The sequence below is a fragment of the Pseudorasbora parva genome, chromosome 7, assembly GCF_024679245.1.
Source record: "Pseudorasbora parva isolate DD20220531a chromosome 7, ASM2467924v1, whole genome shotgun sequence".
NCBI lineage: Eukaryota > Metazoa > Chordata > Actinopteri > Cypriniformes > Gobionidae > Pseudorasbora > Pseudorasbora parva.
Genome location: NC_090178.1, coordinates 13,548,407 through 13,566,146, shown reverse-complemented (window position 1 = coordinate 13,566,146; position 17,740 = coordinate 13,548,407). Strand labels below are relative to the sequence as shown.

The 17,740-nt window shown below is 36.1% G+C and overlaps 1 protein-coding gene across 1 annotated transcript; it reads left to right on the top strand.

The window, feature by feature from the left end:
* Nucleotides 1-349: 349 nt before the first annotated feature.
* Nucleotides 350-17,240, top strand: mrps15 (mitochondrial ribosomal protein S15). Its single transcript, XM_067448213.1, has 8 exons — nucleotides 350-620; nucleotides 8,625-8,687; nucleotides 10,462-10,537; nucleotides 12,987-13,035; nucleotides 13,231-13,315; nucleotides 13,414-13,472; nucleotides 16,642-16,833; nucleotides 16,917-17,240. The coding sequence occupies exons 1-8, from the start codon at nucleotides 467-469 to the stop codon at nucleotides 17,028-17,030; spliced, it is 792 nt and encodes a 263-aa protein (XP_067304314.1). The 5' UTR covers nucleotides 350-466; the 3' UTR covers nucleotides 17,031-17,240.
* Nucleotides 17,241-17,740: the final 500 nt, after the last annotated feature.

The following is a 17,740-nucleotide window of genomic DNA, read 5'->3' as shown; positions in this document are numbered from 1 at the left end:
ACAGTGTAGGTGATCTCAGGTTTAAATTACATTGTGTACACACACACACACACAAAGTAAATTTCAACAGATCATTCATGTTAAAAAAAAATTAAAATGACACTAGCTAATAATTAGGCTATTTCAATCAGTGAAAATCTCTGACAGGACAAGGTGTGTCCTGCCCTTCAAATGACAGAAGATCAAATAATAGTAGATAATAAAAGTACAGTCAATTTTCAGTTCTCTTTTTTATGTCATAAACAAAACGTACATAAACCTATGACATAAACCCAAATCTTCACAATGCAATGGCACAGGAAACAAAGGCTACATCAATTCAATCGTCGTTCGATTGCTTCAATTTAAATCGAGTTTTCTGCGCAGATTGCTCATGTCTGTTTAAAGATGGCGACTTACTTGAACTGAAGGGGCAAATGCGTTCTGCAAGAGCATACACAAACTAAAGGCGATTTATATAATCAGAATGGGTTTAAAAAACGTTCTTCGATGTACGGCGTTGGGTTTACAGACATGGAGTGTATTTTCAGGTGCGAGGCAGGGCAGTATTGCCGTACCTGTTTTCAGGCAGTCTACATGCAGCTCTTTTTCGAACTGGACGTTAAACCTTCATTTTAAAGGTAAGTAACCTTATGGTTTTGCCATCAGAGGTCGAGTTCCGAGTCAGCGACTAACGTAACGATACACAAACGACAGCATGTTGTCGTTTATGTATTCTTAAATACCTGAGAATGTTATAATGATTATCCGTTTCTTTATATATAAGTTGGACACATTGTTTCGTGCTAATTGAAGTGTATTTTTATTCACATTAGCCTGAATGGGAGTCTTATGGCTGTATGTTTAATTTAGTATATTTTGGTAGTTTAGTAACGTGTTATGTACCGCATATTCCGTATGTGTTAAAGTGTTAACCTCTAGGGGGCTCTAAAATCTCAGTTACTGTACATTTTTCTAAATGGGCATCAAATCGTCATCGTTTTGTCATATCATATGACCTTGATGTTTAGTTAATTCCACATATTTTTTAGATCTAAATCTGTATCCTAATTTCAGTTTGCTTCATTCACCGTTGCAAATAGCAAATCTTGCTATGTTTACTAACTTTACTAACTGAGATTAGTAAAATATCACTATTTGTACTTAAAGTAAACAAGATATTAATGTTTGTGAAGAAAATAAATAAGTATAGTAACCATCTCAGTCTCTTGAGGGACACTCGTGTCTTCGCCAGACAAATCAGACAGAAGAATGGTTTCTTTTGTATTTTATAAAAATAAAAATATTTTTTTTTTCTTTCTTCTTCAAGTCAAAGGAATGTGCTATATTGGTGCTATAGGTATGTTTTCAAATGGGATTTTAATGCCCAAGACGGCTGGGTCGAAATACCAACCCCCACCGATTTATTAATTAACTTTTTAAGCAAGCATTCTACAATCTAACTTAGTAATAGACACAGCTGAAAAATACTGCACAAATTAAAAAGTCAAATAAATTATATATAAAATTAAATATCAGACAGCAGTATATGAATTAGACTATGCTCATCTAAATATCGTGTTACACCACTGTATAAAAACCTTGATATTGTCTTTGGGAGTATTTTTTTACTCACACAAATGTTCACGTATAGAACACATAAACCTAGTATCAAAACTTTTCATTTGTGTGTGTGATAGAGGGCAACATGCACGCTCTCTGCCAAGTCACGTGTGAAAACGTTTTCACAAAAAAGTTTGCATATACAGCATAAACTATTGCGCTGCTTTAAATACAATGTTAATATGTGTGATTACTTACTTAAATTATCCATAATGTAACATGCATTTGTTTGTGTGTGTGTGGCTCACCTTACTGTGTGTAGGCCTGTTTTCATAGACATGGCTTAGATTAAGCCAGGAGATCAATTAGGACATTTTAAGTAGCTTTTAAGTTTCTTACAAAGAACTACTGGTTTTCATCTTGAGACAAAATAATGGCACTGACATATTTTAAGATATGTCAGTGCAAGTTGCTTTCAGATAAAACAGCTCAAACTTGCATTTTAGTCTGGGACTACTCTTAAACCTTGTCTGTGAAATTGGGAGTAATAATGGTTGGAGCTTGGAGCTGTGCGCGAGTAGGCAGTAAGATTTCAGGTGCCTGCGAGTTGCCACTTTCTGTGAGTCTCTTGTTGAAAATGAACAAGAGGCATCACTCTCCACCAGCTGTCATCTTCACACGGTGAATCCTGGTGTCATAACTTTCCCCAGGCAGTGATGCATCATTGAGCCATTCCCAAACATCCTGTCGCTGGTTTGTGGATTGTCCCTCATTGGACAACTGTTGGTAAACTATCTCTACTGCTGTCCAGGAGCAACCTACAAGCCTTGCCGTTTCAGATATACTTGCCACAACAATTTGGCCCTTGTCAAAGTCACTTGGTTCTTTGCTACACATTTCTCCTGCGTCCAACGTGTTAATTACAAGCAATGATTGTACCCAGACCTTTATATGTGGCCTTGTCAGGAGATGATCTAGTTATTATTCATCTGTGAGCTGTCTGGTCATAATGTTTTGGATCATCAGTGTATGTGGTATATACAGTACAGGCCAAAAGTTTGGACGCATTACTATTTGTAATGTTTTTGAAAGAAGTTTCTTCTGCTCATCAAGCCTGCATTTATTTGATCAAAAATACAGAAAAAATGTAATATTGTGATATATTATTACAATTTAAAATAATTGGTTTTCAATTTATTATACTGTAAGGACACTGAAGACTGGAGGAATGATCCTGAAAATTCAGCTTTGCATCACAGAAATAAATGATAATTTAAAGTAAAATAAATTGAAAACCAAATCTTTTAAATTGTAATAATATATCACAATATTAACATTTTTTTTCTGTATTTTTGATCAAATAAATGCAGGCTTGATGAGCAGAAGAAACTTCTTTCAAAAACATTACAAATAGTAATGTCCAAACTTTTGGCCTGTACTGTATATATATTCCTGTCAGTGTTTTTAGACATAATTACTTACCCTAATTAGGTTTTGCATTGATAAAGGCATTAAAACATTGTTAAAGACTGCTTAGATTTTTTCTTCTGTATTTTAGTATTTCCCATTCATTTCTAATGGTGCACAAGTTTGACCATGAAGAACACAAGTGTGACTATTTGTATAAGACCATATAGCCTTTTCAAACCATGTCCATTTTGGTGTGTGCTGACTGAGTTCATATTGCAAGTCATACATTTTACAATTCAGTGAAGAAGAAAAAAAATGGTTATGAAATGACTGAAGACCACCAGTGGGTTAAAACAAAGAATGGCCACTGAGACAAAGAGTGGGGTGAGAAAAAGAGCAAAAGATTGATATGACTAAGTGTGAATTGTCGTGCCCCTGCAATGTGTGAAAATGTATGGTTGTAGTGGGTCTAATTTGATGTAGCAGGCTTGAGGGCTGGTGTAAATTTGCTGTCTGAGTTATGTTTTGAATCTCCATTACATTAATATTATAAGACACAATCTGCTACTAATACATTAAGAATTTAGTTTCTCTTATTCTTCAGAAAATCACCACTGTTACTTTGTATTGTATGTTTTGTTGTTACAAAATGTTCCAAGGACAAAAGGTGGTTTATCTGTAATATTGATTCATTCCATTTATTGTTCGTAATTTACTACTCTTTTTAATGTACTTATTGGAGTGTGGTTTTAGTTTAGTTTTTAGTTTACCGGTATAAAATAAAAGTTTAGCTTAACTTGAAGAAATGATGACAGTAATATATTTCAGGAACAAATGTACCAAAAAATAAAATAATAGCATTTGTTGAAATTGTATTTAATTACATTTAAATAATTATTTTATAATTGATTGGTTCTAGTTGTATGCATTATTTAACTACCACTGTTTTAATAATGTATTAAATAATAAAATACAGAAATGATAGATTCCTGAACATTTCTTAGGATTTAGGTTTATACTTAAAAAAAAAAAAGTTTATAATAAAAATAAGTAATCTAATCAAATGTTTTGACTATTTACAATCACCTAAAGGATTATTAGGAACACCATACTAATACTGTGTTTGACCCCCTTTCACCTTCAGAACTGCCTTAATTCTACGTGGCATTGATTGAACAAGGAGCTGAAAGCATTCTTTAGAAATGTTGGCCCATATTGATAGGATAGCATCTTGCAGTTGATGGAGATTTGTGGGATGCACATCCAGGGCATGAAGCTCCGTTCCACCACATCCCAAAGATGCTCTAATTGTGTGGAGGCCGTTTTAGTACAGTTAACTGATTGTCATGTTAAAGAATCCAATTTGAAATGATTTGAACTTTGTGACATGGTGCATTATCCTGCTGGCAGTAGCCATTAGAGGATGGGTGCATTGTGGTCATAAAGGAATGGACATGGTCAGAAACTATGCTTAGGTAGGCTGTGGCATTTAAACGATGCCCAAGTGTGCAAGAAAACATCCCCCACACCATTACACCACCAGCAGCAGCCTGCACAGTGGTAACAAGGCATGATGCTCCATGTTCTCATTCTGTTTACGCCAAATTCTGACTCTACCATCTGAATGTCTCAACAGAAATCGAGACTCATTAGACCAGGCAACATTTTTCCAGTCTTCAACTGTCCAATTTTGGTGAGCTTGTGCAAATTGTAGCCTCTTTTTCCTATTTGTAGTAGAGATGAGTGATACCCGGTGGGATCTTCAGCTCAACAGCGCTCAGTGTCACATTTTTAACATTTGGTGTTGTGGTCGGTACTTTTGACAACACTAGCCCATTCTCCTCTGACCTCTAGCATCAACAAGGCATTTTTTCACCCACAGGACTGCCGCATACTAGATTTTTTTCCTTAACACCATTTTTTGTAAACCCTAGAAAGGGTTATGCGTGAAAATCCCAGTAACTGAGCAGATTGTGAAATACTCAGACCGGCCCGTCTGGCACCAAAAACCATGCCATGCTCTAAATTGCTTATCACCTTTTTTCTTTCTGACATTCAGTTTGGCGTTCAGGAGATTGTCTTGACCATGACCACACCCCTGAATGCATTCAAGCAATTGCCATGTGATTGGTTGATTAGATAATTAATTAGATTAATTCTCATTAATGAGAAATCGAACAGGTGTTCCTTCCTAATAATACTTTAGGTGAATATAAATGTAATAAACAACAACTAATGGTTTCAAGTTTTTCAAGTTTTGTTTTCATTCATTTAAGGGTCATTGTAACTGTAACTAATTGTAACTGATGATAATAAATAGTCATAATAATAATTGATTGGTTAAAACTGTGAAGCCATTATTTTCTGACACGGTTATCATACCTTGTAAATCTTATACTGTTACAACCTTGGATTAGTGCTAGTAGTTCTTGTTATTTGCTTGACTTCTTAGGTAGTTGTGGTCTCAAAAAGATGACATACATTTTACTGTACATATGTTGTGTAGGAAGTCAGACAGGTTATGAAGTAGCCATACTATTAGATCTTTATCTGTTTCCGCTGTAGGTTGTTACTATTAATTGTCCTTGTGCTGATGATTTCTTATTCAAAACTGTCTGCAGTATGCAGGGATAGTCCCTCTGCATTATTCTTCTCCTGTGGTTTGAATCTACCTCCGATTTAGATCTTTAACGACAGAGCCACACTATCCTGACACTCTTACACAATTAAGAAAGTAAATTGCTGTTCAAAAGTATGTTTGTTTTTTATTTTTTTAAATGCTGATCATTTGAATTTTATATTCTATTTATAATAAGAAATGTAACTGCATATTAGAGTGATTTCTGAAGGATCTTGTGACATTGAAGACTGGTGTAGCTAAAGGCTTTGGCATCACAGGATTAAATTACATTTTAAAATATATTCCAATACAACATGTATATTAAATTGTAATAATATTTTAAAAGTACTTTTTCCACTTTAATTTTGATCAAATAAATGCTGCCTTGCGACGTAAGAAGTGAGACAAGATCTGAGTAACATGATTAAAATGTTACCGACCCCAAACTTTTGAACAGTAGTTGTACGTTATTCATCAGATGCTTTAGCAACTTGCAGTACAGGGACGGTCCCTCGGAATATGGTGGTAAGAAGCTCATGGCCTGTTTTTTTTTTTTTGCTGTCAAACTGGGAACCTTTCTAGGGTTCCCTTCTCAGTCAGGACCTGAGGTTAACAAGACGAGTTGCTGCCCTTATGTTTTTACTTTACAGCTCTGTTCTCACACGTTTTCTTGTTCTTGGGGCAAAAAACAATGATTGTTGGAAAAGTGTTGAATTACTAGTTCCCGCAAGGCTTGTGAACTATGAAAGAGTAGGTGTATAGGTTATTTAAAAAGAAAACATTAATTAGGCTTATTTGTAAAGTCATACTTTGGAGGTGTTATCAAGTCTTACGCATCAGCAAATGCTTACCAGTTTTCTAAAAAAATAATTTCCTTAGTAATTTAGCAATAACTGTGTCACTGCTTTAGCCATCTTATTCATAGGCTATTCTTGTTTACAGGTATTACATATTTCCTTCAGATAACCAATAGGGATTCAGCCCCCATATTGGTATCAGCCCCCATATTGGTATCTGCCGATATATGTCCATTTTTAATGGTATCATTAGGCCTGTCACGATAACAAATTTTACTTGATGATAAATTGGCCAAGAAATTATTGCGATAAACGATAATATTGTCGTTCTTAGACCATTTTCATCTAAAATAATGATAATGGCATAATAATGCAGGTACACTTTTTCAAAGATTAATAGACTTTTATTTCTAAAGTCTATTTAACATTGATAACAAAAAATATTTTAAATATTCACAATAAATGAACAAAACAACCAAAAACGCTAAAAGCAATGGACTCAGTCTGTTTACAAAAAATGCACTTGATTAAATACCAAATATAAAATAGATGAAAACTGCAACTAGGCCCGTCGCGATAGTCGATAAATCAATGAATCGCACGATAAAAAAAATTAGCTCAATAATTTTTCCGGCCGCGATAATTGCCATTTGCATGCTTTTTTGTTTTCCTGGTCTCTCTCGTTGACTGCGCGCGCCTCATCCGTTTGGGGAGGTGTTTATACTTGGCGCGCAGACCGAGTGCGGCGTGATGAGACGTCATGCTCTGCCAGCAGATTCGTCTGAAACTAGCAATACACATTCTCCTTTTTTTGCCAAATAAATGAAAAGCATGTCATCAAGAGACTATAGCTTTCCTCAGAGATGGTCAAGTTCAGTGTGTGCATGATTAGGCTATGATATAACATTTAAAAAAAAAAATACTGTATCCTAAATTGTGGATAATTAATTTATCATATGCTGAAGTACATTTCTGGATAAAAAACTAACCGAACCGTGGGTTTTGTGAACCGTGCCGCCCCTAATATGCACCTAAAACACAATCATCCGTTGCGGTTTTCATCCATTTTGTTTATTGTTTTTGGTACTTATTTAAATGCATTTTTTAAACAGACTGAGAGTCCATGCTTTTATTGTTTTTTGTTGTTTTGTTCATTTATTGTGGTTATTTAAAATCTTTTCCATTTTTAGTGTTAAATAGTCTTTAGAAATGAAAGTTTATTGATCTTTGAAAAGGTGTACCTGCATTTTTATGCCATTATCTGAATATATCATTATTCTAATCTGAAGGCCTCACAAGGTTTGGAGGTCTGTAGCTATTGACTCTTGAAAATGGGTGACTTCTGATCACTGTGGACTGATGCACTCAGCATGCACTGATGATGCTCTGTGATTTTAATTAGCCTACCATTTTGTGGCGGAATTGCTGTTTTTCCCAATTGCTTCCACTTTGTTATAATACCCCTAACAGTTGACCGTAGAATATTTAACAGTGAGGAAATTTCACTAATGGACTTATGCACAGATGGCTTAAATTCACTGCGCTCCTGAGAGCAACCCATTCTTTCACAGATGTTTGTGGAAGCGTCCGAATGCCCTGGTGCTTGATTTTTATACACCTGTTCCTGTTGCCATGGTCAGTGATTGAACACCTGAATTCAATGATTTGCAGATGTGTCCTTTTAGCAATATAGTGTATAAAGACTATATTGCTAAAAGGAAACATCTTCAAAAAAAGGCTAAAAGGACCCCCCCCCCCCTTCAAAAATGACTTCAAATATTCAATCATGTAAAACTCTGCCCCCAGTATGTACTGTTGTACGTACATTTCTAAAGGTCAACAAAATGACACAATGCAACAGCTCAAAGTAACTTTACAAACTTAAGTTACCTGGCTGTGATGACAGCCTTTTTGGGGTGAGATGCATCATGACAGTCACACAGACATCTTTTCCTTGAGTGGGTGTGCGGGAAGGATGTGGCCAACCAAATCACCCCCACCCTTGGTGACACTTTATCACCATTGACGCGTCTCAAATGGGCTCAGAGGAGAGTGAAAAGCTTTGTGACTTACAAATACTTTTGAATATCTCCTCTTTTTTAAAGGGTGTTTCATCATGAATAATTACATTTATTTAAATAAACTTTCAGTGATACAACAGACACAAAATGAAAGTAGTAGTGTCTGCAATTGCACATTACGTTTTTAGTAAGCAATTTTAACGGCAATATATGTGACTTTATGGTTTGTTTCAGGTGATGAAACCCTTCCAAATCAACCAGTCAGGCAGTATGCTCGGCCCTCTAGAAAGAAACAAGGTAAGAGAAATCAATTGGAAGGGGCCATCCCCAGCAATGGAAAAGGGCCAGATTTACTAACAGCTTGCACCAGTGCAAACCCTCTTTTGGAATTAAAATATTACTGTCAGGATTTACTAAAGATACGCAGTTAGATATTAGCAATAGAAAATGCATATGCATTTGTAGTTTTTCTGTCAGACTGCTAAATTTATGGGCAGAGAGTATTTAGAGGTGCTGTATGTAATATTTTTGGCACATAAATATCATATGTTTGCAGAGATGTAGGAAACATGCACATACGTTCACATACGTGTTTCTCCAAAAAACAGTTCTACAGACAGTTTTTCTACTTTGAAATGTGTGTTGTCTGTTTTTGTTTTTGTGATTCTGCCCATTGCCAATTTACTCAATAGTGTTTCGACTCTCCAGGTTGCCATTTAACGGAAAGCACAGCGTATTGTAGCCACGGAAGTCAGCATACAAACTAGGTCAGAGATCGCAGATTCTACCTAGCCTAAAAAGCCTCAGCATCCAACTTAAAAGCTCAATGGCCAGAGGCATATTAAAACACGGATAAAACAACTTGCAGTGAAATGCTTGATTGCCTTCCATTGTCCATCGCGCTTATTCCTGTTGCGTGTTCTCAAACCGAAAACCAGTGTGAGCATCAAGTCTGAGAAGGAAGGAGCGGGAGAAACAACTCCAATATTTTGAGTTTGGACCACAGTACTGCTTTCAACTTGTCTGGCTATCACCAAACCAAGCTCAATTTAAGATTGAACATTGGTCTGGGGAGTCTGCTTTGTATTTTCGACTGCACAAGAGGTGCATAAACATGCATTATTCAAATAACTCTGTATGCAATTGGACAAATTCAACCAATCAGAGCGCACAGGGCTTGATCAACGGGCAACGACCACTGATCTATGAGTTCTCTATATAGATCAGTGGCAACGACCCATCACTTCTCTATCTGTGATCATGTAAAAACTGCCAAAAGTGCGCCAGGTGGATAAGCCAGTCTGTGATTGGTTCCTGCAAAGGTGTAACAGAAGCAGTAGAAATGAATGTACATGTTTCCGGACTGAGCTGCAGAGCGAAATTAAATCGCTGGCAAATCAGACTGGGTTTACCCAGTCTAGCTTTCAACCACTAGCTGTCAATATTACATACTGCACCTTTAAATGAATAATGCAGTGTTATTTACTTTGCGGTAGTCAATTTTAGTGATATTTGTGCCATTATTTAACACCCAAAAGCACAGATTTTGCGCCTCAGACATGACATTGTGAATTTGAGCATTCTCGGTAGATGACAGAATTTTCCACTGCCATTGTGGAGCCATGCTAATGTGCAGTTTAGTAAATCTGGCCCCAAGTGTAAAGGCCTGTTTACACCAAGCATGATAACTAACTCTAACAATGAAAATATTGTTCTAAAAATCGTTCTTCTAAATATAAAAGAATAGCAGAGTCCACACCGCAAGAATAACAATAATGGAATGGCACAGAGGAACGATATTGTTTCACTTTCAGAACAATTTTTTCGAGCTGATGAACAACAAAAACACTGACAGCCAATCGGAATCCAACTTGCTTTAAGAGCTCGAGCATTTAAAGAAAGAAAGAAAGAAATATTGCGCGTTGGTGTGGACAATTTTCCGTTCTTGGTGTGAATAGGCCTTAATACTGAAGGGCCTTGATTTTAAAATGATGCAAGTCAATTTGATAGCCTAACAGTTTGATATCATTTTTGATAGCACTCATTGGCTCTTTTTTTCTTTTTCTCCCAGAATTCCCAAGTCAGCTTCAAGACCTGCATCCATCTATGCTGAAGCATGAATATACATCCATCCCACTTGCACAATCGTAGGGTTTTGTTTTTGTACTATCGTTTTTGCATTAAAGAAGTAGTTCATGTTAAAATGAAAATTACCCCATGAGGTTTACTCAACCTCAAGTCAATCTAGGTATATTTGTGATGCTATATATTTGTATATCTGTGATGCGTCTGTGATGTTTTTTTTTGTAAGTTGAATATGGAAGCTAGCTATATTTTACTTTATAAAGTTTTGAATATGGAGGTTTTTCTTAAATCCCATAGATTTGATAAAGAAGCCTTTATCTTCTCTTTAAACACCCCCCCCCCCCCCCCCCACACACACACACACACACACACACACCTCACCCCTGAGTTCTTATTATTAGAAATTGTCTTCATCAGAAAGAAGAAAGTCCTATACACCTAGGCTGGCTTGAGGGCAAGTAATTCATGGGGTTATTTTAATTTTAAAGTAAACTACTCCTTTAATCCACTCATCCTTGTATAAACACTATGATTGTATATTTATTATATATTGTATATTAGTAGGAAGGCTAAGTGACTTTTGACTTCAAGTCATGATGCAAAGGTCCCCTTTGGTATGGAAGTACCTTAGGGCCATAGAAATAAATTTATCTTAAGACACAAGTGAGATCACATTTTGTATCTTATATATACACACTTTTTTTTTTAACTGCCCACCGACCATACTTAGGAGGCCCATATCTTTGCTTCTGTTATAGCTTTAATTACCAATTTATATCAACGTGTACATTTTTGGGGTCAAGGAGTCCAATGAAATAGGTTCCAAGACTAAAAAACAAATGTTGTACTTACCATGACAAGTGGTGGTGAAGTATGCAATTTAAAAAAAATAAAAATAAAGAGTCAACTACAATTTATTGGGAATATCTGGATGTGTGTTGAGCATTGGGTACAGCGTTTTTAAAACATTCAGAGATTCAGTCAGTCATGGAGGGGTCTTTAATTAGCCTGAACGGGTTGTTATTTGCTATAACAACCGCGTCCCTATACATTATCCCTTACTTGAGATTAATGACTTGAATTGCATAGCCTACATGGCAGTGTAATGCCTACAACAATCCATGTATCCATATCTTAAGACAGCTAACAAGTTATTTGCTGCTGCTAGCCGTGTTAGCTGTCTAATGAAAATATTCGCTAATCCTAAACTTGACATTGTCTCACCAAAAATAGTCGTACAACAGCTCCACACACATTCAGATGTTCCCAATAAATTGTAGTTGATCACCAGGTGTTTTATTAATGTATATTAATGAATAATCCATGTTGGAAAAACAAAAGGATTTTTTTCTTACCTGATGGACAGCTTAGTGACAGTTGAGAGTTGACATTTGAGTGGACCTTGAATTAATGACTGACTGAATCTCTGAATGTTTTAAAAACACTGTACCCAATGTTTAGATCTGTTGTGGTGTTTATGTAAATTAGCACATATGTAATTCGATTAGGCACCGTTTGTCCATGTTAACAAATAAATTAAAAAAAGTTTAATAAATGTTTTGTTTGTCTTGATATAAGTAATCAATTCAGTTACTTTCATGGTGATATCTAAAGGTTAACATTTTTACCCTATTCATGTGAGAAAAATAATGAATAGGCGTATGAATAGGATATATTTGGGTCTTTTTCTGAATTTTCCACAAATGGGATTCTCATTTCGCCTGGACTAGTAGGCTATGTGCTTGCTTTAATAAAAATGTATAGTTATGATGAAGTTAACTAGTTACTAGCAACCTAGTTATAATGACGCTAACTAGTTACAAGCTAGATAGTTATTAGTTATCTAACATTAAAAACATGTTTCTATTTAATGAGAGAGTCATACGAACCTCAGTGTTAACCTGTCACCTCTGACCTTCAATAGCTGTCACAGCTCCTGGTGAAGATGGGATGTGTTGTTGCAGGAACTCATTTGCTATAGGCTACTCCTGACTGGTCGAAATCTCATGCTACTTGTGAGGAGAAATGTAATGTTCAGAAGTAGCTGCACTGCTTAAATACAAAATTAATGTTTTTGAAGGAAAATATGAGTAAAGTCACTCTGATTACTCAATTTTTATGTGAAATGTGCATATTTATCCCCAATTGTCATGGTATGGGAAATTTTATGCCCTGACCCCAGAAATGTATTGCAATAACAGAAGCAAAGTTATGGGCTCTAGAGTATTTTCGGCACATTGGCGGCCATTTAAAACCCCCCCCAAAAAAACAGTTTATTTCTGATACAAAGTGTGATCTCACTTGTGTCTTAGGATACATTTATTTGTATGACCCTAAGAGGTACCTCCATACCAAAAGCAACCTTTGCATCCTAACTTGAAGTCAAAGACCTATTTTTTTGGGCTTAACCTCCCTACTGTATGATTAAATGTATACAAAGTATGATTTCTTCAGACTTCCTTTATGTGCTTAAATGCAGAACTGTAGCACTATTATGTCATATCTTTGCAGGGTTGACGATGTTGTGAAGAAACTGCTTACGCTGGAGTTTGCAAATCATGTACGGGTTTTGTTTCCTTTTAGATCTTTATTGAATATTTTCATATTTCATAATATTAGCGGAAAATATCCTCAGCGGGGTAACATTGTAACCTATGTAGTTATTTTTTTATTCCCTCCATTGTTGAGTAAGGAACTTTAAAAGGTTGCTAAATTGTATTTTAACTCAAATATCTGTCACAATGTCTTTCCTTAGAGTGAAAAATTGCGTTTGAAAGAGGAACAGCTTATTGCCAAGGTTCAGAGGGATGAGAATGACCGCAGCTCAACAGAAGTCAAGGGCAAGTTCTCCTTTTTTTAAAGACTTGACAACCACTGCTTTAACCATACTGGAATCTCAGAACATGACTCAATCATAATGTCCTTGTTTGCGTTACAGTGGCAATTATGACAGCGCGTATTCGCAACTTCCAGGAGCACTTGCACAAACACCCCAAGGTAAGCACAACACTTTAGTAGCGTGACTTTTTTTCGGCCTTCACTAAAGGTGTTAGAACATTTGTTCCCACTCCATTTGATTAACACCCACAGAGAAACAGGATATCCTGTGCATGTCAGTGTTCAGTAGCAATGAAAGTTTATAAACTACTGTGTTCTGCGAGTGAGCGTTGCCTCATGGTTCCATCCCAAAGAGGCATGAAATCGCTCTCACGGACATTTTCCTGGACCGTTCCCACCTGGTGGAATGACCTGCCGATCTCAATTCGTGCTGCCGAGTCTGTAGCCATTTTTAAAAGACATCTTAAGACACATCTTTTCCAATTGCACCTGACCAATACAGAATAGCACTTACTGATCACCACAGACCAAAAAGCGCACACTCCCGGATCATATCTACGTCTCTCATCCGGATTTGTGCCTTCAGGCGGGTGTGTTACATAGTTATCATAACTATCATAATCCAGTGTTCTGTATTTTGCGTACGTGAGTTTTTGTTGTAGATGCCTATTGCTGCGCGTTTAGCTAGAATGCCATACAAAACCAACCCATTGGGCCACTGAATCTGCTTAATGGCAACAGCCTTAGTCCTAATGGGTTGTTATCATGGCTATCAAAATCCAGTGTTCTGTATTTTGCGTACGTGAGTTTTTGTTGTAGGTGGCTATTGTAGATGGCTATTGTAGATGGCTATAAAAAATAAAAAATGTGTACTGTGCTAATTAATTGAGACTTCTTACAGCTCTTACAGGTTGTTGGCCTTGTTTGTTTCGTTGCTTCTATTGCTCTCCCCTTTTTTGTAAGTCGCTTTGGATAAAAGCGTCTGCTAACTGATTAAATGTAAATGTAAATGTACTGTTCAAAAGTTTGGGATATGTATGATTTTATTTGGAAGAAAGAAATACTTTTCAGCAAGGATGCATTAAATTGATCAAATGTGACAGTAAATACTTATTACAAAAAATATATATCTCAAATAAATAATTTATGAAATAAGGATCATAAATGTTTCTTGAGCACCAAATTTATATCTGAAATGTCATCCCTAATGGCTGCTAAAATTCAGCTTTGTCATCGCAGGAATAAATAACCTTTTAAAATATACTAAATAGAAAACAGTTATTTTAAATTGTAAAAATATTTTACTGTACATTTTTGCTGTATTTTTCGTCAAATAAATGCAGTCTTTTTAAACATAAGACTTCTTTCAAAAACATTAATAATTGTATCCGTAGTGTACAGTGAGCTCAAAAAGTATCTGGACACTTATCACATTAAAAATGTGTAAATATATTTGCAGTAGATAATAAATGAATATGAATATATAAATATGATTACCATTGGCATTTACTAAGGGAAATCAGCACACTTTTGATACATAACGTTTCACAAAAAAAGAAGCATGCTAAATTATTCAAAAGAAAGATAAAAATAATTTGTACTTTTTTGTTATCTATTTTTAGTGAAAATGTTCATAGTTGATGTGATGAACTGCCTCTGTGGTTAAACTGTGTGGATTTGAGAGGAAATTACTTCATACCTCTGCAAAAATCAACTTTTTCCTGGGTGGTTGAACGTTATTGCAAAAAAAAGCCTGAAATAAGGAAGTTGTGGGAAAAAGCTCTATAATCATTCTTGAGATTTTCTACATTTTGTTGTCCTTTACTCAACTTAATGTTGTCCCAAAGACTTTTGTTCATTTTCAAATAAAAAATAAAAATAAATATTTTAATATTCTCTCATCATATTTGTTCATCCATTTAGGGTTCTGAGCGCAAGGCACAGATGCACTTAGGGTGTGTCCGAATCTACTTTTTCTACGGTCTGCATGCCAGGCGCATGGTACCAAAGGGTTGTCTCTTAAGTCATTGGTTTGTTTTTGGGTGTAATGTGCAATAAACCAATCAGAGTCTCATCTCCCATTCTCTTTAAAAGTCATTGCTTGCACTATGGTGGATTCACAAAAGACCATGGGGTATGGTCTTAAACTTTTGATCAGCTGATGAACAGCCTGTTTGAGTTTAAATACAGTTTTCAATAAATTGCCTACTCTCTATTTTTTGTCTCTTGCTCCTGTTTCTTCCTTTGGAATTTTGAAGCAGCACTTATAACCCGGTTATGATCCACTAGTGCGAAATGTGTAAAACTTGCTATGCATCCCCTGGTCTTAAGAGTTTGTTTTGGAGTGTATATATTTATAGATGACTAATTATAGATGATTTGGTCATGCAATTTTCCATGGATTCAAATGAATTACTTTTACGATGCTTTTTTGTGCACTTTTTAAAGCGTGACAGTTTTGATTGTGTGGACTTTCAATGGATCTGTTGAGAATATAAAAAAAAATTCTTCATTTGTGTTCCAAAGTTGAACAAATGTCTTATGGGATTGGAACAAATGTTATTTTTGAGTGAACTATGCCATTAAAGGGTTAGTTCACCCAAAAATGAAATTGACATCATTAATGACCATTAACCTCCGTTCATCTTCGGAACACAGTTTAAGATATTTTATATTTAGTCTGACAGCGTATCTAAGTCTATGCACACTTTACTGTCCATGTCCAGAAAGGGAATAAAAACATCATCAAAGTAGTCCATATGTGACATCAGTTGGTTAGTTAGAATCTCGAAGCATCGGAAATACATTTTGGTTCGAAAATAACAAAAGCTACGTCTTTATTCAGCATTGTCTTTTTCGTGTTTGTGTTCAATCTTCAAATAAAGAGACAAACAGTTATGAATCAGCTTATTAATTCATGATTCGGATCACGTGTCAAACTGCCAAACTTCTGAAATCACGTGACATTGACCAAAATGTTTTTTCGATGCTTCAAGAGATTCTAATTAACCAAATGATGTCACATATGGACTACTTTGAGGATGTTTTTATTACCTTTCTGGACATGGACAGTATAGTGTGCATACACTTGGATACGCTCTCGCACTAAATATAAAATATCTTAAACTGTGTTCTGAAGATGAACGGAGGTCTTACGGGTGTGGAACGGCATTAGGGTGAGGAGTTAATGACATCAATTTCATTTTTGGGTGAACTAACCCTTTAAGAAATGGTTGAAACAATAGCTGCGTTCCAATCCGCAGACAATCCGTCCTAAATCATTTTTAAAATTAGAATTAATATGTCCTGTTTTGTTGTTTTACGTCAGGATAAAGCCAATAAAAGATGGATGCTCATGACCATCGACAGAAGGAAGAAAAACCTGAAGTTTCTGAGAAGGACCCGTTATGATTCCTTTGTGAAGGTGTGTCAAGAGCTCGGAATCACATACACGTTCCCTCCTGAATACTATCGCCGGGTCACCCGACGTTGGATGGCCAAAAAGGCCTTCTGCAATAAGGTAATGTTCTCACATCCTATGACATTTTCCAATGTTTTTTGAAAAGTTCACGGTTTGTGTTTGACTTGTTTTTTCCCTCTTAGGTCTTTAAAGAGGTTCAGAAACAAAAAGCAGAGCAGAGAGAGAAACAGAAAGCAGCGGAGGCTAAGGAAAAGGAGACAACATCCTGTACAGAACCACAAGGAACTGCGGTGTAGAAGCCTTTGGCCGGCCTGGAACGTTGTGCTGACAAGCTCTGATATGTCCTCTTTTGATTCATGTGACATTCAAAGAAAGACTGACCAGAAACATCATGGTCTGCATCAAATGATCTCGATGTTGTCACATATTTGTCTTTCAATGGTAAAACATACTAATTTCTCTGAAGTCTGTTATAGCTGCACCCAATAAAAATGTGTTCAAATTAATTGTTTGTTATCATTCCTCAAATGATGATTATATCAGAATAACTTCATAGAAACCCTTTGATGACATACTAGTTTCACACACTCAGGAGTTTTGGATCAGCAGCTGATGAAGGCCTGTGTCATATGCAAGACTGGTGCATTGTGGTTTTGCATCTAGTACAAATGGTAAGGCTGATCTCAGTTCCTTGAACTCTTTAATTTTACAAGAAATGCATGACAATCAGGTGCATGATCTGAGGTCAACCTATCAATTCTTAACTCGTGAAAGATTATCCATTGATTGTTAAGAACTCTTGTAGGCCACATTTCCTAATACAACTCAGACCTCCCCCCTGTGATCTGCTTTGTGTAAAACTTGTGTGCGTGAATCGGAAACGGTGCATACGAGAGTAGCAAGCGTGGTGTGTTGGTGTGTGTCACGACTTCCTTTTCAGCTGAAAGCTGATCAAGAGGCTCAGAAGAACACGAGGTACTTTTTTGAAGTCTTCTACTCTGACTTT